The 14,165-nt window shown below is 36.2% G+C and overlaps 2 protein-coding genes across 4 annotated transcripts; one reads left to right on the plus strand and one right to left on the minus strand.

The window, feature by feature from the left end:
* The first annotated feature begins 4,329 nt into the window (after positions 1-4,329).
* Positions 4,330-6,529, plus strand: LOC117618195 (UPF0481 protein At3g47200-like). Its single transcript, XM_034347800.1, has 4 exons — positions 4,330-4,397; positions 4,524-4,583; positions 5,083-6,016; positions 6,053-6,529. Exons 1-4 carry the CDS (start codon positions 4,330-4,332, stop codon positions 6,527-6,529), a joined length of 1,539 nt encoding a protein of 512 aa, XP_034203691.1.
* A 689-nt stretch (positions 6,530-7,218) lies between these two features.
* Positions 7,219-13,473, minus strand: LOC117619660. 3 transcript variants are annotated; one of them, XR_004584601.1, is made up of 4 exons: positions 12,490-13,473; positions 12,236-12,307; positions 12,004-12,116; positions 7,219-9,262 (listed from the first exon to the last, which is right to left on the minus strand). XR_004584601.1 is itself a non-coding variant. In XM_034349659.1 (3 exons), exons 1-3 carry the CDS (start codon positions 13,294-13,296, stop codon positions 12,108-12,110), a joined length of 888 nt encoding a protein of 295 aa, XP_034205550.1. In that variant the 5' UTR covers positions 13,297-13,473; the 3' UTR covers positions 11,785-12,107. The 3 variants fall into 3 exon arrangements, 1 of the variants encoding a protein (XP_034205550.1); XR_004584602.1 differs by lacking the exon at positions 7,219-9,262 and adding an exon at positions 9,283-9,362; XM_034349659.1 differs by lacking the exon at positions 7,219-9,262 and having other exon boundaries at positions 11,785-12,116.
* Between the last annotated feature and the right edge of the window lie 692 nt (positions 13,474-14,165).

Raw genomic sequence — 14,165 nt, forward strand, 5'->3', positions numbered from 1 at the left:
CATGGCCGAAGAATTAGATGGCCATTCTGAAGGGGTTGGGCAATATAGATTAAATTCAAATTCAAATTCGTGTGATAAAATTTACATACCGCAACTAAGAGATGACCACAAGCCAAAATCAGGCCAAGGATTTGAGTCATTAGATGATGCTCATGAGTTATACAATAATTATGCCAAGGAAGATGGTTTCAGTATCAGAATCAATTCTAGTAGGAAGAATAAAGAAACTAATGAAATCCTACGAAAAGAGTATGTGTGTTCTAAAGAAGGAGTGCCCGCTAAAGGACTTGGTGAGAAAAAAAGGCATAGAGGTATTACTCGAGAGGGTTGTAAGGCAAAGCTAGATGTGGTGAAGTCGAAATCAGGAACCTATGTGGTCAGCCTATTTGTGGAGGGTCACAACCACCCATTAACAAGTCCTAAAAGAGTACACTTGTTAAGGTCTCATCGTACAGTTTCAAATTCTCATAAGTGTATAACCCAACTATTTTCAGTAGCAAATATACCTACACATCAACAATTTAGCCTTCTTGAAATGCAAGTTAGGGGGATAGAAAATATTGGATGTCTAGAGAAGGATATTTACAATAACGAAAGGAATTTGCGTAATGGGTTGAAGGGACATGATGCAGATATGAGCATTTCCAGCTATAGCACTAAAAGAATCTTCCTTCACTTTTAAGATTAGTCAGATGAAGAAGATTGGAGTTGCAAACTTATGCTTGAGGTGTTGTTGCCCAACCTAGAAAAGAAGCAGCAATAACCAGCAGATATTGAAAATGAAGCTTGGAGTGCCGCACCAAGCTTTTAAGCAAGCTAATGGATTGAACAAATGAATAAGAAAATGGGTGTAGCCAATAAAGAATAGGAGTCTACAACACTATAGAGGGAATTGTATAGACAAAGGCAATTGGAAGATAATAAATAAATGTATGGCTATCTGATTGTGGCTGACGGCAAGTGGTGAGAATTTGTCTATTCATGGAAAAATATGATGCAACAAGAGAGCAGTTTCCATTCCAATAGATGCAGCGTTGCACCAAGCTCACAATCTTCTCTTGAACTCTCTCCTTCCTTCAATTATTCTAGTTTTATGTTTTAGTTTTATTTTATGGGAAATTAAGTCCCTAGCTAAGGCTAGGGAGAAAGCTTTAATGTGGATTTATAGTTTTTGTTAGGGAAATGGATTTGATTTTTCTAGCATGTCCTTCTTGTTATACAATTGATACTTGATTTGTGACCTAGAGTGAAAGGAGCCGTCTAACTACTATGAGTTTAGGGGTCTGACTACTTTGGGTTTCGATCCCCTAAACCTGCGGAGGGGTTGAGGGGTTGATCCTTTAAACCTGCGGAGGGGTTTAGGGGTCTGACTACTTTGGGTTTTGGTACGGACGAAATTGTACTAATGTAAAAGATAGGAGCTTATGTGGACAAAATTGTACTAATGTAAAAGATACGAGTTTATGTGGTACGGCGTTAAATGACACTCTCGCTACCCCTTACTGTTGTGTTGAGTTAATAATCAGGTATGGATAGTTGGTCTGTTGGAATCGGTCACAGGATTTGTGGTTGTTGAGGCCTCGTAGTCTATCATCTTGCTTAAGCATGAAAGCTAATTTGACTCGGCCATATTAAAAATATAAAAAAAGAGGGTGCATTTAATAATTATTTGTAATTTTAAATTGTTAATAGGGACAAAATAGTCATGAAAAATGTGCATTGAATGTTGACTCATTTTCTCAAACTTTCCCATGATGAGGGAAAATAAAACCTAAGTTGGGAGGAGGGCTGACTCATTTTCTCAAACTTTCCCATGATGAGGGAAAATAAAACCTAAGTTGGGAGGAGGGCTTCACTTTCTCTCCTTTTCCATGTGCCAGGCAGTGGTGGTGCCATTCCTCTGGCCCCTCATTTTTTTGACCTCTCTCCTTTATTATATAATGTAATATATACAACTTACTAATAGAAAACTTGCAATTTAAATTAATGGTCATTTCAAAAATAATATATACTTGTGTTTTCTATTTCAGCCCCCCAATCTTACAATTCTAGTTCCACCCTTAGTGCCAAATAGCCGTTTCCCATACTTAGGCTTACCATACATGAGAGAGCAATTGATTTCAGATCTCCAAGTTTCCTTTCCCATAAACCAAAAGGAGCCTAAAATTTTTTTTTTCCTTGTTGATATGGGACAGATAGGTATGCAATCATAAGACTTGCCATGAAAATTCAGAAGCCAGTTCAATTAGGTTTCCGTTTTATTTGGCCATTGGCCAGCAGTTTAGTATAGTTTTTGTCCGCAGTGTGAACTACTACATTTTATATATTTTTAAAGACAATTGCTAGAAGGTAAGAGGTAAGGCCGCCACCCTGGCGATAGCCAATCAAAAATTGAACGTGGTTATTTTACTTAAGGCCAGTCTTTGTTTAACTTAAATGAAATAAAAAAGTTTAAATCCCCTCTGCTTTTAGTCTTTGTTTAACTTTAATTAATTTACACTTGCATGCTGTGGTCAATATAAATAGTAGAACGATGGATTAAAAGCCTACAAGAACAAGATTGTGGTGATCCAGTAGTACTCAAGAACTTCCGAGTTGAGCAACTGTAAGATACTTGCTGTTTCCGTTTTCAGCATAATCGAAACTTGCAGCAGGTTCTTTACTCCGATCCATTGATTTGGCTGTATTTTAATTTGTTTTTAAGGTTTACTATTTTTTTAGCCCCTGAACTTAGACCTGATTCGCATTTGAGTTCCTCAATTTCCAAAGTCGTTTCTGTGGTTCTTTAACTTCACTTTCGTTAGGACAAATGGTCTTACCGTCAATTTTGCTAACTTTTTCTCTTAAATACAGGGGCAAAATGGTATTTTTATATTAAAACCAAACAAATGAATAAAAAATTATATCTTTAAAATAAAAATCAAATCAAATCAAAAAAAACCCCCAAAAAAAAAAAAAAAAACAAAGTTTGGGGGGAGTAGAAATCAGGATAGAGGGGGAGAAATTGTTTAATTTTAATTTTTTATTCAGATTTTAATCAATTTTGATACAAAAAAAATACCCTTTTGCCCTATATTTAACAGAAAAGTTAATGATGGTAGGACCATCTGTGCTAACGAAATTAAAGTTAAAGGACCACGACAACGATTTTGAAAATTGAGGGATTTAAATGCAAATCGAGTTTAAGTTCATGGACTAATGAAACGATGAACCCTTATTTCTAATGAATGCGGGTATATGATGAAGTGACAAGTGTCCTCTCTTTTTTTTTTTCTTGTTTTTTAAACTATCAAAACAACTTCTTCTAGCCATTTAATGGCAAACCCATCAAATGAAGAAAGTTCTATAATAATATACATATATATATTATTATAATATACCCATATACACATATATATTAATATTGTAATAATAATATACGTGTATATATGTAATATATATTATATATTATAATATATATATATGTAATCTATATATATAAAGCAAATGGCAGAGAATGGTAAAACATTCAAAATGCCAGAAAATGCCCTTTTTTATGTATACATTAAGAATTGAAATTATTAATTAAATGAAGTTAATATGGTAAATTCACACATTTCATATTTAAAAATTTTTAATTAAAAGAAAAAGCAGATAATGAATCCTATTTTTATGAAACACAACTATCCATTATCTTTTTTAATTCTAAAATAAATTTAAATTTTTTTTTAAAAAAAAAGCCTCTTGCAGGCTTGGAAGTGCGTGCGGAGAGGCTAGTATATATTATATATTATATATTATACCCATGTATGTATTATAATATACATATACACACGTATATACACATATACATTATATATATATTTTTGGAAAAATAAAAATAAATTTCCTAGTCCAAGCATATACCAAACTCAGTGTAAGTGTTATCCAATTTAGACCAAGCCAAGTCAAGACAGTACAGTTCCTAAGCGTAGTCCATGTCAAGACAGTTATGTGTAACAAACGAGTCCCTAGGTCATTGAACAATAATATGCTTGCCATTTAGCTCTAATTAGCTAGGTATATAGTATTTCAAAAGTCCATGTTAAAGTAATATTTTTATTGTATATTTCATTTTCTCACTCTTGTTTTCTTCTTTCTTTTTTCAATTTGAAAACAAATATTCATCACAAAGGTAAAGTTGATATAGATATGGATTTTGCATCATTATTATTCGTGTCAAGATAAAATCAAGATATTAGATAAGAGATTCGACCAAGAAAAAATTCAAGATATTAACTTTGGTCTTATTTAAATCTTGAATTTCTAACAATGGCCAGAAAAAGATAGAAAGCAAGGGACAAAAAGACGATGGTTGACGAGAATGCGGACAACAGTAGACAAGAGTCCACCTTAATGTATCATTATCTCAGAGACAGGTATGACTTTCATTTCACCATATGCTGTTTTTCCATGTGCATCATATATACGTGTGTCATAATCCGAAATACAATTACTCAAACGATTTTGAGATAATTCAATAAAGCACTTACTAACACTATCAGGCACAACGTTTTCAGCAGGGCAGCTTTCGGAAGGACTGCAAGCCAAGAAAAGACGCTGAGGTACACAAGAATATAAATTTGATGAAATTACAAATTATGACCATATTAAAATATAATATTATTTATCAAACATTCTTCATGCCTGCTGCTGCATATAGCATAAGCATAATGATTTTGGCACTCCAACTTCTCAAACTTTTCTACCGTGCGTGAGGTTATTTAAGGGTGTGATTTTGGAGTGCCAAAACATCGCTCTAAAATCACACCCTTAAGTAACCTCACGCACTCCTCGTGTTACGGTAGAAAAGTTTGAGAAGTTTTTTTAAGTTATTTAAGTCACACCCTTAAAGGTTATTAAAGTTATTTAAGTTATACAACTATGAATAAGAATCAAAATAGAAAAATGATAACCATTTGAAAAGTTACCATATAAAATAAAAAATAATCTATTAGAGTTGAAAATGCTAATTCTGTAGTCATTCTGGAAACCGGAAGAGTCCATAGGATAGGAGCTAAATGTTGTACTCATAGGATAAGATTCCTTTCATACTGATTGTAGTTCCATTTTCAGAAGGACAAAGAGTACGTCACAAATCACTGAGAAAACAGAGAATGGAGAAGATTGCCAGGTACAAACTTTGGACACGCCAGACAAGTGGTGTATCTATCAGGTTCCCAGCAAACTCCGCAAAGTAAATGAAGCAGCATACACTCCTCAATTACTATCAATAGGCCCTTTCCACCATGGCAAACCAGAACTGAACAACATGGAGATCCATAAAAGGATATGTTATAAGAAGTTTCTTGAACGTTGTAAGAAGACTGAGGATGATTTAAACCAATTTATCAACAAGCGTAAAAAAGAAGTTCTTAGTTGTTACGCAGGGACCATTAAGCTTTCCATAATCTCTGCAGACATAATTGCGGTTGATGCCTGCTTCATCATCGAGCTCTTTTTAAGAAACTACGAAAATCATGAAAATGATTATATATTGAGTTCACCATGGCTGAGGAAAGCTGTAGAGCAGGACTTGATATTGATTGAAAATCAGCTTCCTTATTTTCTTCTTCAAGAACTATATCAGAACCTTCCTGTGCCTGTCCCTCCCCGCAAAAAAGAAGAAAAAGAAGAACCGACTCATAGACAGAGCAGTACCAATGACCTCCAGTGCTGCTTGCCTCGCTCCTGGCGGATACCTTCCAATGATCTTTCCATAGAGATTGACAAAGCCAAACCCGCTGATGACGAAGCCATTCTCCTGGTTGACCTTACCTGTGAGTTCTTCAAAGAACATACTCAGGGGAAATCCGTCAAGAATCTACCTCCGCCGAAACATTTCACCGATTTGGTTAGGCATTTTCTATGTCCTGACGAACCAATGTCTTGTGAACATGGTGTCGAAAATATATATGCTGCAAAGAAGCTGAGGGCATCAGGGGTGAAGTTTACGCCACTTAAAGAGAAAACCTTCTTGACCATAGAGACAGATCAGGTCAAAGAGACAGATGAGGCCAAAGAGACAGATAAGGCCACTAAAGGTAAGCTCAACTTAGCATTTTTTCGTAATCTGAACTTGAAGCTTACGCCATTTAAGTTCAAGGATGAGACAGAATGGGTTGTTCGGAACATCATGGCCTTGGAGCAGTTTTTGTATCCAAACAATCCTTATATCTGCAATTACTTTTTGCTTATGGATCAGCTGGTGGACACTGTGGATGATGTGGATTTGCTGGTTGAGAACGAAGTAATTATTAACATGCTAGGCCGCAACAAAGCAGTGGCGAAGCTGGTTAATAGACTTTGCCAGCAGATCAACGAAGATAAATTCTGCTATTCTCATATCGGTCGACAGCTTAAAGATCACTATGACAATATTTGGAACCATAATGTGGCAACCCTGAAACGAGTTTACTTCAAGGATCTCTGGACGGGCAGTTCAACTGTACTTGGAGTTTTCGTCCTGCTTTTCTCGATCATTGGAACCATTAAGTCTCTCAAGTCGTAAGCTTTAAGCTTGTTCAACTTGTGATTCTTAATAGACAGAATGTTAATTTCAGTCATTACTTCAAGTGATGAACTGAACAAATAAGTTAGCCAGTGTTATAGATTTAATATAAGTTTGAGTTACTAATTAGTTCTGTTATTGTTGTTAAAGACTGCAGAGCAGTTCTTGTGAATTGATTGTAATGAACATAATTTCCATTTAGAATTAAATAAAGAAAGAGTTATGCTCTTGTTTTCATTGCACTCAGAGTTGAAGACTTGGTCTTTACAGCAAATAGATGTTAAGAATGTAACTGCAGATGTAAGCCTTGTGTGGATACAAAAACAAAACTGCTCGAAAACGTGTCTCATCTTCCACACAAAACTGTATAAGCTTCAAGTCCATGTTTCTAAAACATGTTAAAGTTGAGCTAATAATTACTATAATTACAGACCTGATCATCCTTTTTTTATGACAAAAGTTACATCTTCAATTGGCCTAAACTTCACCCCCGCTGCCTTGAGCTTTTTCCGGGTGATATATATTTTTTTGAGGGCCACTAATACCATTTGCTTTGCTTCAATCTTTGTACCTTGGATTGTATATAGTTCAAAATAAATTTCGTTCAAATAGTAGCTTACCCTTTTTCAATCAACAAGAGATTGGATATACTTGGGATCTCTTTCAACATTAAGAAGAAAACTGCCATGAAAGTTGATCTACTCGAGCTCTTATAAAATACTCTTGCCTTTTTCTAATGGCAAACCGATAGGAGTTCATTAAATACGGAAATATATGAAGTCTTTGATACAATTTCAAGCTTCAATCAAGGCATTAACCAGCCAGTAAGGAGGATTTACAACCCACCCAGGAGCTTACAATATTTTTACCATTTCAAGATGCTACATCATGAGCAACTTTATTACGCCTACAAGCAATTTCGTTGAGGATGCTGCATCCATACGCAGACTCTATGAGAACGTTACAATGGACTCTGACCTCAATCTTCAGCCAGCCCTCTCCAAACTATCACAGCCTCTGCCATGAAACTTATACAGTATAGCACACAGCCTGACAATAGTAAAGCTCAAATATCATCTCCTCACACCCACCCACCCGATCGCTATTGCCTTTGATTGCTCACACCATGCGGCATTGCACGTTAACATAAGCAATCCTCAAACTCAGACAGCTCCAGCTCAACTCACTTAGCAGAAACCCCTTGAACTGGATTCTAAATGTTATACTGCCTTATAGCGTCTTTACCATGCACACAAACAACTCTTCAGGGTCGGTAACAGTAAGACTACCATTAACAGACTTATTAAAATAAAATAAATAACAAAAAGAGAAAGAAAGACTACCATTCAACAGTACCTTACTTCATATCTTCCATAATCGCCAGATCAAACACCAGCTCAAAATAATTACACACTTTCCCGCTTAAGTGACATATTTCTATCTATACCAATCCATGACATTGGATGTCAACAGGAAACAAACACAAATCCTTAAAATATGGAAATGTGAATATTAAAATTTGAAAACTGCTATCCCAATAATAAAATAATGATTAAAATCATAAAAGCCCCCAATCCACCTCATTATCAGTTGTTAGATGTGACTATGGAAACATAATTACAATTACAGCCTCACAAGGAAGGTTTCCAACTAGCCATTTATTGTGAACCAAATAACTATAGCAAAGAGGGCGGGTACTGTTTCCGGCCTGCACGGTTTAAGTTGGTATGCCTAATTTTAATTTGGAGCAATATGAACTTGTAATCTTCAATTTATATCAAACTGACCTATTTAGTTTTCAACTTAAGCAATGTAAACTCTAAACGTTTCAATTTGTACTGAAGTTGTTCATCTATTTTGTAAAACATTATGAACCGAAGAATATATATTCAGTCAAAAACAAGTGTAGCAATTTTGTCATCTACCTTGTTCGCATATTACAAGTGTAGCAACTTAAAAGAATACCATGTTGAATAAGACAAAAATTCTTTTAGATGATGGTAGTAGCCACAAGCTGCTCACATGGTCATGGCACTGGTTCTAGAAGGGATGACCTAAGCATAAATGTTATGTCAAACTACGATTACATTGCAGACATGTGGAGGTTTTACTTTTTCTTTTTGAGCAATTAGGTTAATAGTATTAGATATTTACACAAATTGCACGGTTGACATTATTCAGATTGAAACTAGGACAAAATTGACAAATAGAAAATTTGTGATTGCCCTTAATTAAGAGGATCTAAATAAAGCTTTCAGTACAGGATAAAATTTTGAATAATATGTAGCAAAAAGATGTAATTGAACAAACAACCATGCGATCAGAAATTTCCAAGAAAAAGTTTGATAACAAAGATTCTGTGGGCGGTTTAATGGCATGATAGGCATGTGACCAATCAAACATTATTTCCAAGAAAACATCTAAATAAACATGTTTGCAGGCAGGTCCTTTGACAAAATATGCAACCAAAAAAGTGTTATGCATGCTGTAATCAAGTAATGATACATTTTAAACCAATTTACTATGTGTGTGTCTGTGTATTCCTTATTACCATTAACCTCCAAATTGTGGATGCCAGGGTTGCCTCCCCCATGAAGTTACATGTGTCTGGCTCTGATGCAGCCCTTGGAGGGAGAAACCCACATTGGGTAGCTAGGTCAGTTCTTCATAGGAAGCAAGCCCAGATGCACCCTGAGGATTGTGCAAGCACGTTTACAATGCAGTATGCTCAATCTGTAAGGTCAACAAGAAGGTGAAGATTCAGTGAGAAAACATGAGCATCAACCCACTGAGGCATGTATGGCTCCTTATAGGACAGCTGCTGCTTACTTTTCTGTACATACATTAATTGCCAAATTTAGATTTTTTGTTTCTCTAGACTAAAACAAGAGCTGAATTAGAACTTGATCCCCAAAAAATAGTATATTGAACGCGCATACGAGAATATGCTTGAAACACTACAGCTACATGAATTATCAGACCGAAAAACCAGAATTTATGGTCTTCGGTGACTTTATGACTCCAAAAACGAATTAGTGATCCACAGTACCAAGACTAATTTGACACACCAATAGTTTAAAACTTTCAAAAACACTAGAATGCAATTATGCACTTAATTTGATATTTAAAACACAAGGCAATTTAAGTCCAGATGGACCCAAATCTAAGCAATAAAATGTAAAAAACAAAATAAAATAGATGCACTTCATTTTAGCTGTCTGCAAAGCTAGCACATATCAAACGTAAATGAAGATGTTGCCATGGACACAGACATGAATAGAGAAATCAGATGACTGATGAAAGAATCATAACCAATTTGCATCTGAAGCTATCACTGACCATGGTTGCAGCTCCAGAAAATATTCGGCCACAGAGCAGATTTAAGGCCACTTACTCTTTTTGTTCTTGTAACATTAACAAAACAATTAAAGAAAATAGAGAGAGAGAGAGAGAGAGAGAGAGAGAGAGAGAGAGAGAGAGAGATCTATGTGTTACTACTCCTGGATTCTGAAGATAGGTCTAATGCTAGACACAAGTACGGAAGGTAGGATATTTTTATTTTTCCAGTAGGATAATGAGAATGACCTAAATTTAAAGTAGGGTGTATGAAGCTCATAGGTACATAAAATATCAGGAATCTCAAGGACGCACTTGCCAACCAAGGAAATGTCAGATCTGACATTGTGATACAGAAAAAGAAAATTTGTCACAACGAAAATTTGAATGTCATCTCAACAGGATATTTATATATATCCTTACATGAAACTAATGCTTCTTAACTGCTTCGAAATCATGGGCATGTCAATTTACAGTAATTCCAACAAAAGGCATCCAATCACTCCTTTTACTAAAGGGGTAAGTATGAAAAAATGCTTTCATTAGTTACTTTGAGTTGCGCATTCTGCAAGCTTGAGAGACTGCTAATGCAGTGCATGAAACTCAAGCACAATTCAAGTAAAAATGAAAGGCAATGCACCTTGTGATATAAAACCACTAGCTTCAAATAAAATAATCCTGAACAAAATCTTCTTGTAATGGAAGTGCTAAAAAAATCTGAACTGTTGAATCAATATTCAAGCAATAAGTAGCGGTTCTTCAAGAGGGCTATTAAAAATCAATAACCCTGTAATGACTACAGAACAAAACATTTTTCCAATTTAGCACAGTACTCTTCAAACCATTTAATCACTTGCATTACAAGACGAGATGTCAGAAACTATAGAGCTTTATGGATTCAACTTGAGTCTCAACCAGGAACACCTCATCTCATACATACCATTCACAACTCCAATTGCGTCTTCAATTCTAGGATCTAATTTCCCCCAATAACGCATCTCCATCCCTCTATTTGTTTTGTTTAGTTGAACATCCACACTCCCACCCTCTACTTTTCATTTGTGTGTGTATGTGTGTGTGTCCGGGCGCGCGTATAGAGTTATTCATTAATTAAGGTGAGCTTTCTTGAACTGCCCAGCTTCCTTATGTCTCAGTTTCAGTGTCGATATCTTTCACCATTACCAATAATGACTTGTGTGTGGTTATCAACCCATCTAAGAGTGTATAGCTCATCAACGTTTATGTGTTTAGTTAAGCTGAAACTATGCATAGCTCGAGTATAGTCACACCCTTGAAGTACAAACAAAAAGGTAAACACTGCACTGCATACTCTTAAACCACAATCTCCATAATTCTAAGCAGAACCCTCTTCTAATCTCAGTACTGCTTATTTTCTATCAATGAAATTATATATCTGGATACAAGCAGATGAAAAATACTGCATACTAGCTTGAATTTTAGAATCTCCAACATCTTATCTCACATCTACCCTGCATTTCTGTCTTTCTCCCCTCTGCACTTCTGTTTCCAATCTAATTCCTACAAGATCAACCCCATCCTCCTCCCCCACTTTGAATTCTCCTTTTTTTCTTTGAGTGCCTATACTTTCTAGTAATCAGAAAAAAATTACGTGTGCAGGGTGTGTGGTGCATGGACACCTCTAATAGGAAAGAGAAGTGTGTGCTCGCTAGGAGTATAACACGTAATTCAAATCGAGTAACAGTTAGCACACAAAACTTTGCTGCTCAACAAGTGTTGATTAAGAAAGAGCATAAAGGCGACGTGCATATAAATCAAAAACACGTGTGCATTCCAATTTTGGTCTACGATATAAATCCCGATTGCCTCAACTAGCAACAAACAAAATCTTGTGAACTAGCATGAAAAAGGAAACTGCATTAAACCATTTCCAATTCAAGGAAAAAGACAACGTCTAAATTTGATTTTGTTATTATGTTTTATTCATCCAACTTGTAGCCGATAACTGATAACTGATAACCCCTATGTACATCTGCAACTACTCATAACAGCTAAAATGGTACAGCTCTTCCGACTATTCATTGACTTTCTTACGAAAAGACAAAAACATGATACATCTGTATTATCCTTTCACCTTCTCAGATCTATCATTGTTATACCTTCTGTGTTCAAAATGTTTAGAGCAGTTCACAATTCTTCAAAATCGCCACCAAACATTTAACTAAAAGCAGCCTCATCCCATCTAATCCTGAAAGCAGCATGTTCAAATTCTCTGTTTCACATACCAAGTCAAACAGCAACGAATTAAGATTAATATATGTTTTGCACATTACACAAAAATAAAGCAAATTAATCTACTGAAAACAAACCAAAGGATTCATAAGATTTCACCTTCAATGGAGTTTCAGGAACCTGGTAGGAATTGGTAGATACTGAATTCAGCCACAACCCAGGAAACAGATGCTGCAAAACAAACAAAACCACATCAAATACCAAGCAATTCAAAACCCTAACGACCCCAAAAGACATAATCACACAGAACCATTCCCAAAACCTCAAAAACGTTATAAAATTAACCAACCCCAGCTATAAAAAATAAATAAAATATATATATAAAAACTCAAATTAAATTCAACAATACAGACATCAAGCTGTTTCTGCACATTCTTAGCTCTCTTCTTTGGGCGCCTGGATGGCCTGGCTCCAGTCATAATAAAAATGTCCTCCTCAATCTCTTCTTTTGTTAAAGAAACCGATATCTTCAGTTTATTGTCCTTCTTTTGAGCACCTTTGCCTCCAGCTTTAGAAGAGCCCCCGGCCGCCTCGGTCTGCTGCACCAGCGGTGCACCAGTCTTCAATGCACCAGCACGACCATTGGCCTTAGGCACCGGTCTCCTGGGCCTGAGATTCCAAGTCTTCTGAATCGTCTCTTCATCCTCCAGCGCTGCTAAAGCAGCAGCAACAGAGCTCTCTTTTTCATTTTCCGGTTCAGGTTCAGGTTCAGGCTCAGGCACCACAGCAGCCTTTTCTTTGCTCCGAATCCGGATGCAAATCTTCGATTTCTTATCCTCAGCAGTCGATTTTGGCTTCTGGGTCTCCGGGCCGTCGATCACTTCCGTGGCGGGAATTGGGTCGGCTTCTTTTTCGACATTGGAGGACTTGGGCTCGGGCTGCTTAGCTACCGGGTCAAACTGTGGGAGTTTGGTGTTGCTGCTCAGTTGCAGAGAAGGGTTGTTATTTCCGCTGCATTTCGTGGTGGTCTTGTTGTTTTCGTTGCTTTTGGTGGTGGTAGTGTTGTTGCTCATGGCCCATTTCAACTGGGGCAAAGGGAGGCCATGGTTTTGGGCTTGGTGGACAAAAGACTTGGAAGGCACAGTGGAGGCCATGGAATCGGGTTTCGGGTCGGGCTCGGATATGGTTTGGGGTTGGGAAGAGACTGAATTGAACACCATGAAAATGGGTTGGCTTGCACTGCCTCACTGAGACTGAGTAGAATCAGAGAAGGTGCTTGCAGTGGTGGGGTTTCGGTGGTTTTGGCATGGAGACAATTTATAGATTGACAGAGAAAAAGAGGAGTGGCTTGGGGAAGAGGGAGAGTGCCTGGTTTTGAGAGAGAGGAAGGGCAGTTATGATCCTACTGTTTCTGGAAGAAGCATACATTGTTTCTTGTTTGTTCTTTTGTGTCTTGTGCCCATAATGCCCCTCTCATTTTCTTATATTTTGCCAAATTGACCTTTTTTTTTATACGAACGAAAAAAAACATAAACATGTTTTTACCTTCTACCTTTTTTTTTATCCCCTGTTTCTTTACCTGTTGTTGTTTTCTATGAAACCATACAAATATTATTTGTAAAATAAAAAGGAACAAATATACTTGAATAGAGATAAGGGGAAGTTAGTTGAGAATTGAAAAATGAAGAGTGAAACTAAAAGAGAGATGGAATCATTGCGGAACTATGTATGCATAATTCTTTGCATATTCCGTATTAAAAGAAACCCTATGCACTCCGCCGACTTTTTGAAAGTCCTTCTATATGTATAATGTAGTTAAACATAATTTTGGATGCACTTTTTTGATCAAAAAAATTTCGGATCGATGCACTTCTAACCCTAATGTTCGTTAATAAGTTACGAGGTCATTGAGATTAACTTGGTAAGCCGGAAATTTGACAATAAGCACTTATTTAATCATGCTTAAATTAAATTTACCATATGGTATCAATACACAGTTTTAACTTAACAATAATTAAAAATTTATAAGCACATTCATAAAGAAAAAAAATATAGGTTAACAATAAAGTTATTTCAAAGGCTTCTCAAT

The sequence above is a fragment of the Prunus dulcis genome, chromosome 2, assembly GCF_902201215.1.
Source record: "Prunus dulcis chromosome 2, ALMONDv2, whole genome shotgun sequence".
NCBI classification, from domain to species: Eukaryota; Viridiplantae; Streptophyta; class Magnoliopsida; order Rosales; family Rosaceae; genus Prunus; species Prunus dulcis.